The sequence below is a fragment of the Artemia franciscana genome, chromosome 5, assembly GCF_032884065.1.
Source record: "Artemia franciscana chromosome 5, ASM3288406v1, whole genome shotgun sequence".
Lineage (NCBI taxonomy): Eukaryota > Metazoa > Arthropoda > Branchiopoda > Anostraca > Artemiidae > Artemia > Artemia franciscana.
Genome location: NC_088867.1, coordinates 2331124 through 2344711, shown reverse-complemented (window position 1 = coordinate 2344711; position 13588 = coordinate 2331124). Strand labels below are relative to the sequence as shown.

General features: G+C 33.8%; 1 protein-coding gene across 7 annotated transcripts in view; it reads left to right on the top strand.

Moving 5' to 3' along the window:
* The window catches only part of LOC136026871 (rho guanine nucleotide exchange factor 10-like), a 254534-nt gene that overhangs the window by 166634 nt on the left and 74312 nt on the right, over window positions 1–13588 (top strand). Inside the window, exon 1 of one of the 7 annotated variants that reach the window (XM_065703658.1) lies at window positions 5200–6324. The exons of the other annotated variants lie outside the window; for them this stretch is intronic. Within the exon in view, the coding sequence (XP_065559730.1) occupies window positions 6249–6324 (76 nt within the window). The 5' untranslated portion in view covers window positions 5200–6248. Of the gene's footprint in view, window positions 1–5199; window positions 6325–13588 lie in introns of those variants that run through there. 7 annotated transcript variants of the gene reach the window in all.

The window sequence follows — 13588 nt, the reverse complement described above, 5'->3', positions numbered from 1 at the left end:
AAAAAATTACACCATCTATTATTTTGGTTAAACATTATGTTTTTAGATGGTTTTCAATCATGTCATATATTTTTTTGAATTTTTTTTTAGGGACTAAAAACTTCTGTAATCCTGACATCTGAATTTGAAAATGACCTATTGGTTTCTTTATTTTCCACGATTTTGTCTAAGTCTCAGTCATAGGAAAAATGTCGCAGAGCATCACTTGGATTGTCATTGTTGCCAAGTTTATATATTTTAGGAAAACAAGTCTGCCAATTGTGTAAACATGCCAGCCAAATACTGCTTGACTGATTTCATATTGGTATTAATTACAACAACAAGACTTGAAGGTGGCAAGAACTAAGAAAAGGATTTCTTTGTTAACATTGAATAAAAAGCAGATAATTTTTTTAAGTGAAAGTAAGGAGCGACCTCAAAACTTAAAACGAACAGAAATTATTCTGTATATGAAAGGGATTGTCCCCTCCTCAACGCCTCGCTCTTTACACTAAAGTTTGACTCTTTCTCTAAACTCTGCTTTTTAAAACAGTAAAAAACTATAGCGTAAAGAGCGGGGCGTTGACGAGGAAGCAGCCCCTTTCATATACGAAGTAATTTCTGTTCGTTTTAAGTTTTAATGTCGCTCCTTACTTTCAGCTAAAAAAACTTGTTTTTTTTATTTAATTTCTGAACGTTTTTGAATCAATGCATGTTTTGATTTTGGCTCTCCGCAGAGGAATAATTAACACGAAATTTGCAAGTTTTTTTTTTATTTTTTTTGGCTAAATGGCTTTCTCATAGTTTTGATCGAATTATTTTGAGAAAACAGGGAACGGTGGAGGAAGCCTAGTTGCCCTGCGATTTTTTGGTTACTTAAAAAGGCAACTATATTTTTAACTTTTACGAATGTTTTTATTAGTAAAAGATAAACGTAACTTATAAATTAGCTTACGTAACGCACTTTTGTAATCTAATGATTTTATTACATACTAGCTAGTTTATTGCATACCACCTAGTTGGTGGGGGCGCTTCGCGCCCCCCAAGCCCTCCCGCGTGCGTAAGTCGTTACGTGCCATATTAGTTACGTGCCATTGTAGTTGTGTCCCTGTGTCCCACCTCTGAATATAGAAAGATATATATATATATATATATATATATATATATATATATATATATATATATATATATATATATATATATATATATATATATATATATATATATATATATATATATATATATATATATATATATATATATATATATATATATATATATATATATATATATATATATATATATATATATATATATATATATATATATATATATATATGTTTTTAACTACGTAAAACTTGCGAATATACAACATTCTTCGATGTCCCATTGTCTGTGCATATAAATAGATTGTCAGGTTTACCGACTCTTGAACATGCAAAATAAAATTGTCCATGGGAAAAACAATCCGTATTCAGATCTATACCTGATTATTCTAATGATTGCCCTTGAGCTTTGTTGATGGTGATTGCTAATCGAACATTCCCTGTGTCCCGGTCGTCATTTATATTCCCAGTATCCCGGTCGTCATTTGTGTCCCAGTCTGTAATTTCTCTTTGAGCGTCCCGGTCGTCATTTATATTCCCTGTGTCCCGGTCGTCATTTGTGTCCCGGTGTCCCGGTCTGTAATTTATCTTTGAGTGTCCCGGTCGTCATTTATATCTCCCGGTCGTTATTTGTGTCCCAGTGTCCCAGTCTGTAATTTCTCTTTGAGTTTCCCGGTCGTCATTTATATTCCCTGTGTCTCGGTTTTTAGTTTTCTTTTTCTCCTTTATTTTTCAGTTTTTTCCTTTTTTTTAGTTTTTTTCTGTTTCAGTTTTTAGTTTTCTTAGTTTTTTATTAGTTTTTAGTTCTTTTCTTTTTTAGTTTTTTACGTTTTTTATTTTCTTTAGTTTTTTAGCATTTTTAGTTTTTTCTAGTGTTTTCTTTTTAGTTTTTATCGTAGTTTTTACCTTTTTTAGTTTTTTTCTTCTTTTGTATTAATGCTAAAGCCAAGGTTCGAATCTGGAACCTCTCGGACCTGGAACCTGGAACATAATGCTTTACCAACTCAGCTACTTCGGCTTGAATACATTCGTTTTTAGCTTTTTTAGTTATTTTCTTTTTAGTTTTTTTTGTAGTTTTTACCTTTTTTAGTTTTTTTCTTCTTTTGTATTAATGCTAAAGCCAAGGTTCGAACCTGGAACCTCTTGGACCTGGAACCTGGAACATAACACTTTACCAACTCAGCTACTTCGGCTTGAATACATTCGTTTTTGAATTGGTATATGATGAAATAATTTAGACGTCATATAATGACGTCACTCGACACGCTTTCTTTTCTTACTTTCTCTATCAGCAGCAAGTTTTTTGGCATAGACTCTTTAAGCAGCTTCCTCGGCTGTTGTCATTGTAGGTTCTTCAGTCATTTTACAATTAAACATTTTTCCGTGAACGAATGTCTTAAATACCTTTAATGACGTCATCATCATAACAAACATGACGACAACTAACTTCATGACGACATGACATGATGACATGACGTCACTCGACAGACACACAGACAACTTATTTTTATATATATAGATATGAGGGGTTCACCCCCTCGTCAGTAACTCGCTCTTTACATTAAAGATTAAACTTTGTCCCAATTCATTAAGAATGACCCCTGAATCACAAAAGCCGTAGAATAAATAGTTGAAACCACTAAAAATGATTTAGCGTAAAGAGCGGGGTATTAGGAGGAGGTGAGCCCCTCGTATGTGTAATAATTTCTGTTCGTTTTAATCTTTAATGCTGCTCCTTACTTCCAGCTGAAAAAACTTTTCATATTTATTTTTTCATGTTATTTAAATAATGCTAGAAAATCTTGCGCTCCCTTCATGGAAATTTTCTTCCCCCATGACAAATTCCTCGATGGAAAGCTCCCCCAACATATCCCCCTCTTGTCAACCCCTCCCCCAACCAAAAAATCCCCCTGAAAACGTCTGTACACTTCCCAATAACCGTTACTATATGCAAGCACTGGTCAAAGTTTATAACTTGTAGCCCCTCCCACGGGGACTGTGGGGGAGTAAGTTGTCCCCAAAGATATAGTTAGAAGGTTTGTCCACTACGCTGAATAAAATGGCTATCTCAGAATTTTTATCCGTTGATTTTGGGAAAATAATTAGCGTGGGAGGGGGCCTAGTTGCCCTCCAATTTTTTTGGTCACTTCCTTAGGGTACTATAACTTTCAATTTTCGTTAGAATGAGCCCTCTCGTGACATTCTAGGACCACTGGGTTGATACGATCACCCCTGGGGAAAAAATAACAAACAAACAAATAAACACCCATCCGTGATCTGTCTTCTGGCGAAAAATACAAAATTCCACATTTTTGTAGATAGGAGCTTGAAACTTCTAATGTTGGGTTCTCTGATACGCTGAATCTGATGTGTGATTTTCGTTAAGATTCTGTGGCTTTTAAGGGGTGTTTCCCCCTATTTCCTAAAATAAGGCAAATTTTCTCAGGCTCGTAACTTTTGATGGGTAAGACTAAACTTGATGAAACACATATTTAAAATCACCATTAAAATGTGATTCCTTTGATGTAACTATTGGCATCAAAATTCTGTTTTTTAGAGTTTCAGTTACTATTGAGCCGGGTCGCTCCTTACTACAGTTCGTTACCACGAACTGTTTGAAATCTTAAAAGTTCTTTAAATATACTTTCCATTTCAATTCAGTGGTCCTTTTGTTTCAGTTGTCGTTCTTTAAAAAATGGGCCAAAAAGTTAAACTTTAGCGTAAAGACTGAAGGGCAAGGAAGGGGAAGCCCCCTATTATATACGGAATAATTTCTGTTTTTTTTTTTAAGTTTTAATTTTGATCCTTACTTACAGTTGAAAAAATCCGTTTAAAAAAATATTTTCTAACGTTTTTGACATCTTTCCGGGATATCTACCCCCCCCCCTTCATGTAAAATATCCTTAGGTAAATTTCCCTTAGAAACTTTCTAGGGGAAAGTCAGGGGAATTTTCTGTCAGGGAAAATTCTCTTGATGGAAAATCTCCCCTTCCCAAAAATCTCCCCCTCGAAAAGTGTCTGTATATTTTCCAGTAACAAATATCATATGCAAATAATGGGTGAATTGCCTAACATACAGCCCTTTACCCAGAAGCTGTAAGTTGTCATTTCATTCCCATATGCATAGATGTTGGACCCTTCAACTATGCTGAATCAATTGGCTCTTTCAAATTTTGACCAGAAGTCTGGGAAAAAGGCAGGTTGGAGAGGGGCTAGTTGCCCTCCAATATTTCTTGTTGCTTAAAAAGGGGACTGAAACTTTCAATCTCCGTTTGGATGAGCCCTCTCCCGATCTTTTCTGACTGTTGGTTCGAAACAATCACCCATGGCGGAAAAAAAAACAAATAAAAACGCATCTGCGAAATTTGTTTTTACTCAAATTGCAAAATTTTACATTTTTGTTGATAGGAACTTGAAAACTCTCCAGTATGGTTCTCTGACATTGTGAAACTCATGTTCACTGATTCATGTTCACTGATGGAATTCACTGATGGTGTATGTTTCCCCCCTTCGTCAAAAATGCGGCAAATTTTTTCAAGCTCGTAGCATTTGACGGGTAGCATTAAACTTAATAAAAAATATATTTGGAATCAACATAAAAAAAAACAATTCTTTTGATGCATTAATCGTTATCAAATTTCTTTTTTTCTATGGTTCGGTTACTCTTCGGCCGAGTCCCTCCTTACTTAGGTTACAGTTTGTTACCACGAACTGTTTAATAATTATTTACCAAATTGAAAATAAGCGAGAACAGCTCTTAGCTTATGTTCAAATATTGCTTGGAAATCCTCTGAGAATGATTATAGTGATTTAAGACCTTTGGTTGGATGAATGCCCATTTGATACGGTGTTTTTCAGGCCAGTACCCATTTCAGAAATTCAATTTCTGCACGCTTTACTAGCATTGATTAAGATCAGATATCCCTTTGGATGACCTTATCTATTTTAAAGAAATACTCGAAAGGATAAAAAGACAACTTTTTTTTATTCAAGACGATGGTCAACAGAGGTCGGCTTGCAAAACATTTTTTTCTAGGAGGTTGTTTTTTTCTAGGAGGTTGCTTTTTTCTAAGAGGTTGCGCATTAATGCTACCACTAACAATTCTCATAGTACTAAGCCGCCGGAGGCCACCACAGCTGTATGCGCTTCTCATCCACTCCGCTTCTCACTGCTTCACTCTTTGCTTCCTCGTACAACTTCTCCACTCCCTTGAAGCATTTTTTAACCTGTTCCTGCTTAATGACGATCAGCTTGAGGCTTGAACTCAACTTGTATATAAAAGAGCAAAATCTGGTGAAAAAAATGGGAATAAAAATGATAACAGTCTTGATGTTTAGAAAATAAGGATAAAGATTCTCTAGAGCCATCCTGGCTTACAGAGGGTAAAATGGACGTTTTAGTCGATGGGTCTCTCTTTACAGGGATAGGTGGCAGGCCTGTTGTCAAACCTTGCAGCAGCGGGAATCAGAACCCCGGGCTGGTATTCCCAAAAAGAGCAGATGCTTAGAGGAGGCCTTGCCTTAAGGCCCTTAAACACTATGCGTATTTCTTAGGAAAATTAGGGAAATGTCATGTATGGAGAACGACCAAAAAGATTGGATTCGATTTGTGGAAACGAGCGTAAAGAGCAATGAAGAAAAGAGAAAAAACCGAACCTTTTCAACCTCTCAATGTTGCCTTTGGGCTGTAGGCTACCCTCGAGATAGCAATGTTTCTGAATTTTTTATCCTATAATTTTCAATGAAGAAAAGAGAAAAAACCGAACCTTTTCAACCTCTCAATGTTGCCTTTGGGCTGTAGGCTACCCTCGAGATAGCAATGTTTCTGAATTTTTTATCCTATAATTTTCACCCTTTTCCATGTCATTCGTTTTTTTTTTTAATATCCCAAAAATATCTCCCTCGTGATTGCTTCATACGTTGTTGACACATTTTAGAAATGGTGTTATTATAGTTTGCATGTGTTATATACACGATGATTAACAACACAAAAGCACTGATTCATACTAAGATACCAGCATCGAGTTTTTTAGTCTTACTATCATCTTCATGACATCACTTTATCATTAATAATTCATGTTTGGAAGCCTCAGTACGAAATCATTAGCTATGTACTGTTGAATATTCCTTAGTTTTGGCGCAGTGTTTTTAAAAGAATGTGCTATGAGACTAACTCCATTATTCGAAAGAAGAAACTTTACAAATAGGTCTAAAATGGGGAAAACTGAAAATTCGAAAGGTTAGATCTTTGCTTTACCTTAAGAAAGACGTGTGTACGAACATGTGTACGTGATTCGAAAATTCGAAAGGTTATATCTTTGAGTACTTGTGTATTATTCAGAACACACTCAATAAGTAAGATACGATTTATTCATCACGAATCACACATACAATATTACATTTTACTATTCCCCCAAAGGCTCTTTGGCCTGTAAAGAAGGGGAAAAATAAACGAGTCACTTACTCAGAGAAAAAAAAGAAAATAAATAATCACTTACTCACAGGGAGAAGAGCAAAAAGTAGAAGAAAATAAAATATAAATAAAATGAAAATCAGTTTTGTCGATTATGAGTAAGCTTTCGATTCTGTTGATAGAAGAGCGTTAACAAAGGTCTTATCGTTATATGGTATACCAGAAAAATACATTAAAAGTGATTTGTGCTATGTACGAGAATAATACTGCTGCGGTTAAGGTAGGAAATGAGGTTAGCAACTGGTTTTGTATTAAATCAGGAGTTAAGCAGGGTTGTGTTCTATCCCCCTTTATATGGATCATTTTGATGGTCTTCGTCTTAAGGAGCACGGGAAAGGCAATTGGAGACCATGGAATCAAATGGGGAGGAAGAACGCTCCTGGACTTAGATTATGCTGATGATTTAAGCATATTAGATGAAAGTGTGAGCAAAATGAATGAATTTTTAGAGGTTTTGCGAGTTCAGGGTGCTAAAATAGGCTTGAAAATTAATGTTAAGAAGACTAAGTCACTAAGGCTAGGAATAAGTGAAGATGATAAGCGAAGCTTCAGTTACCTTGGTAGTATTATTAGTAAAGATGGTGGGAGTAGTGAAGATGTTAAAAGTAGAATAGCTAAGGCTCAGGGTGTTTTTTCACAGTTAAAAAAAGTTTGGAAGAATAGAAAGATAAGTCTACAAACCAAAATTAGAATATTGGAAGCTACAGTGATGACAGTGATCAAATATAGCTCTGAAGCAAGGGCGCTCCGAAAAGCAGATGGAAATTTACTAGATGTTTTCCAGAGAAATTGCCTACGGATTGTTCTGGGTACCCGGCTGACTGACCGTATTTCAAACAGTAGGTTGTACGAAAAGTGTGGTTCAATCCCGCTTTCTGGGGCTATAATGAAAGAAAGGTTGAGATGGCTAGGCCACAGTCTACGGATGAAGGATGACAGATTACCGAAGATTGTCCTTTTTGGCGAACCGTCTGGGGCTACACGGAAAGCAGGTCGTCCTTGTCTGGGTTGGGAGGATGTCATAAATAAAGATTTAAAGGAAATGGGAACTTCCTGGGAGGGTGTAAAGAGGGAAACTTTAAATAGATTAGGTTGGAGGAGGAGCGTGCGCAGCTGTGTTGGCCTCAGGCGGCTTGGCGCTGCAGTGAGTTATTAGTAGTAGTAGTAGTAGTATACTTACACGCGTATACACATATAAAAAAAGATAAAAAGAAGCCATAATTTTTTTGAACAAACCGAATGAGTGGCACCTTCGAGCTGATTCGGGCAACTTAATCCATACAATATGACTCGCAATTAAAGGATTCAAATCTGATCTTACACAAGGAGTAAAAGGTACTTGAATATGATTTTTGGTATTGCGAAGATTATAATTATTCTGATCGTAGGTGAAAGATGGCGGAACACTTAGGGGATGGGGGAGGTCACCATGAAGATGAATGTGAAGTTAGGTTCTTTCGTGAAACAAACTGCGATGCAGGTAAATTTTAATTAAATGTTTTATACATAGAGGTGGTTAGGTTAGGTGTTTGATATAATGCACCCCCCTCGCCTTAATGTGCAAATATATAGCCCAAACTTTGATAAAGGTAATGAAATAAAACAAAATATGATGAAAATATAATACTTTATTAGGAACATTGTAAAATTACAACTTAGAATTATGTACCCAGAACGCAGAAATGTTGTTAAGAATCGCGTTAAAAAGAGGTCTTCCTTCTGCCTTTACTGCCGCCCACCACACATACTCTACTAAGTATGATTGTAAATGGTGGTGGGATGTACCTACCTCTATGTGCCTACCTCTTCATTTCAAAATCCATGTTCAGACACTATCTTCTATCACTATGCGTAGCAAACTAAATTGAGTTCTGTCTTTATGACTATGAAACCGGATTTTCGCATCGTAGTTTGTTTCACGAAAGAACCTAACTTCACTTATTGAGTGTGTTCTGAATAATACACAAGTACCGATCTTTGCCTTACCTTAAGGAAGACGTGTGTACGTACGCGTGTACGCAATGTCTACGTAATGCGAAAATTCGAAAGGTTAGATCTTTGCTTTACCTTAAAGAAGACGTGTAGCCTACGTAAATGTGTACGTAATGTTTACGTGAAATGTGTACGTAATGTGAAAATTCGAAAGGTTAGATCTTTGCTTTACCTCAAGGAAGATGTGAATACGTAAAAGCGTCAATGTTGTAGACTTAGTCAGGAGTGATACGTCTCCTATGTATTCATTTCCTACCCCGTCTTATAACCCAGATGATAATAAAATATTTAAAGAGGGCTATTTCAATCACAAATCCTGAAGTGAAGTTTTTTAGCGATGGACCAGAGGATACCCAACAACTTGTTCTGTCCTGTTTTTGACTATTTAGTATTGGATCAAAATAATCAAAACGCAAAAAATATGCGTATATATGCATATTTTTATACAAAAATATGCATATATATATATATATATATATATATATATATATATATATATATATATATATATATATATATATATATATATATATATATATATATATATATATATATATAAATTAATATATATATATATATATATATATATATATAAATAATATATATTATATATATATATATATATATATATATATATATATATATATATATATATATATATATATATATATTTATATATATATATATATATAATAATAAATTAATAATAAATAATATAATATATATATATATATATATATATATATATATATATATATATATATATATATATATATATATATATATATATATATATATATATATATATAATATATAATATATATAATAAATAATAATATATATATATATATATGTATATATATATATATATATATATATATATATATTTATATATATATATATCTATATATATAAAAATAAGTTGTCTGTCTGTCTGTGGGTCTGTGGATCTGTGGATCAGGTGACGTTATACCATTTAAAACACCAAAATGAACATGCTGGAGTAGTCACTCGGTGAGAGAGGGTGTCAGAACGGAGAATGAAGGCCCCAGGTTCAAATCCTGGTTAGGCTAATAAAGGTAAAAAACTAAAAACTAAAAAAAAACTGAAAAAACTAAAAAAAGGCAAAAACTACAAAAAAAACTAAAAACTAATAAAAAAATAAAAAAGCCGAAAAACTAAAAAAACTTAAGAAACTAAAAAAAGGAAAAAACTTAAAAAACTAAAAACTAAAAAAAACTAAAAAAAAGGAAAAATGAAAAATAGAAGAGAAAAAGAATACTAATAAAATTAAAAATAAAAATAAAAAAAATAAAAAAGATAAAAAGCTAAAAAAAGGTAAAAACCAATAAAAACTAAAAAGAAAAAAAGGTAAAAAACTAAAAAAAAAAAATTCATATAAAAAACTAAAAAAAACTAAAAAACGTAAAAACTAAAAGAACTAAAAAAGTAAAAAAAAAACTAAAAAAAGGAAAAAACTGAAAAATAAGCGGGATATAAAACAGGGGGATATAAATGACGACCGGGACACCGGGACATAAGGAATATAAATGAATCAGAAAATACAACTCATGTTTCCAAATGACGTCGTTTGGAGCCCAAATTGAAAATCCAGATCAATTTATGTCTACTTTCAAAGTAAAAGGGCAAATTTATCATAGAGCAGGGTCTCTTCTACCATTCTCAGGCGAGAATCATAAATTTTTACAATTGTACTTCATCAGTGATAGAAATTCTGAATTGAATGCACGTTGCGAAATTTCTCCCAACATTGAAAGGACAATCGTTTCCCAATTACAACATCTTTTCCACGAAAATAATAATTTAGTGCGTCTGTTCAAAACAGCCATCGATTTGATGCCTACTTATACGCATAAAATTGTTATTTCCGCTGACAAAACGCCTCCTGGCCAACATGTGCGTAGATACAATGCTCCAACTATCGACGAAGTGGCCATCGTTATGGTCGGTGATCAGTTTTTACCTCGAGATATTATTCTCAGGGTTTCCACCACACGTGCTACAACTAAAAATAGGCCTACCAATAATACTTTTAAGAAATATAAACCCACCAAAGCTTTGCTATGGCACTCGACCTGCCGTAAAAAAAACAATGGAAAACCTAATAGAGGCCACAATCTTGACAGGGCCTTTTGAGGGTGAGGCTGTTCTTATTCCTCGCATTCCCAAGATTCCAACGGATCTGCCTTTTCAATTTAAAAGAGCTACAATGGCGCGCAACTAATATGGCGCGTAACGACTTACGCGCGCGGGGGGGCTTGGGGGGGCGCGAAGCGCCCCACCAACTAGGTGTTGGGGTGGCGCGAAGCGCCACCCCAACAGCTAGTATATTTATATATATATATATATATATATATATATATATATATATATATATATATATATATATATATATATATATATATATATATTTATATATATATATAATATATATTTATACTAATAATATATATATATATATATATATATATATATATATATATATATATATATATATATATATATATATATATATATATATATATATATATATATATATATATATATATATATATATATATACATATATATATAAAAAATATATATTTATAAAAATATACGCAAAAAGTGTGCCAATTTACGCTAATGGCCTATTTCATGACAGATATTTTATAGACACGCTAGTAGAGGCGATCATATTACAGCATGTTGAAGTCATCAAACAAAAATAAAAAAAACATATAGGCTATTTTTAGCTGTTCAAAATTAAATGCACTTTATTACAGAAATGCAAAAGTGTAAGATGGGAGGATTTTGTTTTTATTGAGGATGCACAATAAGATATTCTTAAAAAATCTAGAGGAATCGATTTTTGAAAGAAAAACAACCATTAAAAAATAGAGAGGAGGGGGCGATTGACATCATGCTTGATTTAGAGTTAGAGGGGGACGTCTTATGTGTAGGTATGCACTGTTATAGCCCAAAAGATACAATACAATTTTTGTATATTTAACTTAGAGACTCGTGTGTGGTCAGTATGCCACTAGGGTTCTACTGCCCAGAATCAATCTCTCCCCCACCCCAAGTGGCTTTTACATGGGAATCCTACAACTTCTTTTGAAAAATATTTGGGGGAAAATTTTGTATGAAACGCATTAAATTTGGAGTTATTTTTTTTGTTCTTTTTTTTTTGTTTAAAAAATTTGCCGAGCCCTTTGACATCAACCACACCTTTATAAGAGGTAGGCTACATGTCGACATCGATAAAATATTTGACAACGGTAATATCCAGTTATCATAAATATACAAAATTATTGAAATTTGCATGGAACGTTGAAGATTAAATATAGTTTAATCGAACTTGAAAGCTAGAAGTGCGGCTACTCATCGGTCACATGGACCACGGCCGCTATCAGGATTTTTGTTCGAGGTGAGGGGGCATTTTGGGAGGAGAATAAAAAAAAACGTTAAAAAGCGCATAAAATTGTGTTTTTATGCATTTTTATCGCGTGTTTACGAGTTGAACAAACATTTCGGATTGGGGGGGGGGCTCAAACTCCCTAACCTTTCCCCTAAATGCAGCCTTGACTTTGACATCGAGTGATTTGATGATCTATGCTTTCGAGTCGGTGTTACAAATTAGTGAGTAAAGTTCTTCATTTTGATCTTTGAAGTGACTTTTGTTCTTCTGAATTTTAGTATAGAATTTATTTAAAATTAATTATATTTAACATTCAGTTTAGTTTTCTTTCTTTTATTTTAGAGAGATCTTTTGAAGGGATCAATCACATGTTTTTCTTAACTTTTCTGTTTTCTATTTGCGAGTATTTATTTTATTTTCGTCTTATTCTGTTTGTTTTTGGCAAAGTTTTGCTGTTTGTGGTAAATAAATATGGCCTCTCTCTTTTAATCCACAACCGCATAGCTGAAACATCTTTGATATAAGACTAAAATGTAAATAAGATGGTACGTCCCACTTTTGAATACGTTTTCAAATAAAGAGTTCCATTATGTATCCGGATTAAAAGACTCGAGGAGCATTTCTCCTATGTTTTGAAATTTAAAAAAATCTCCATAGAAATCCGACCTTTACTATTCCAAAAGAAATTTCAAATTAAAGAGTGTTTCAAATAAAATAGAGTTTGAGCGAAGGAGTTTTTTTTCAAACAGTTCGTGGTAACGGACTGTAAATAAGGAGTGACCCAGCTCAATACTAACCGAAACTCCGAAAAATAGAATTTTGATACCCATCCTGTAACCCATCCCCTTCGGAGTCAAAACCGCATAATTAAACGGAACTCAGTTTTAAAGCCTTTAAAATTCAAATAACATAATTTTGGATTATCAACGTTTAATAACTTACCAGAGGCCTCAGAAATTATTTGACCCCTGCCTCTTGATCTCTGGAAGGTATTGCGTTTGCATCTGTAAGTCCAATGCTAAGGCATTTGAAGCAGACCAACATCTAGGAATTGGAAAGGGAAATGTAACATGTAAGGGGAGGGGGGCAAAAGTTGGAGAAAACGCAAAAATAGGCATGTTCTTTGTAGTCCTAAAGGTTTAAAAAGCCATAATCAAATCGTAACAATCTTGAGATCTCGTGTGGGGGAAGGTCTGGGGTTAGAAATGAGTGTACATGGCCGAGTTGAAGCTTTGAAGTCTCACCCCCCTTGTTGCTATACACAATGGCGTCGTTAGACATTAAAGAGTGTAGATTAAGTTCATTAGACATTAACTTCAGGTTAAGCTAAAAAAAAAAAAAAAAAAAAAAATATTTTCATTGATCAAATAAACCAAACAAGCTGTTTCAAATTATAGTAATGAGCCATGGCAGATCTTAAAACGAGCAGAAATAGGTTTGCATACGCTCGTTTTTAATCATAATTTGTCATAAAAGTGTCCGTTTCTGTACTTAAACGGTAAGTACTTCAATTAGCGTTCATTGCCGATGGGTTCAGAGGGAGGGGGATATGTCTATATGCAGGAGGGGTTACACAAAGAAGTGCCTCTCTTAAATCTTGTATTTTATGATTTTACC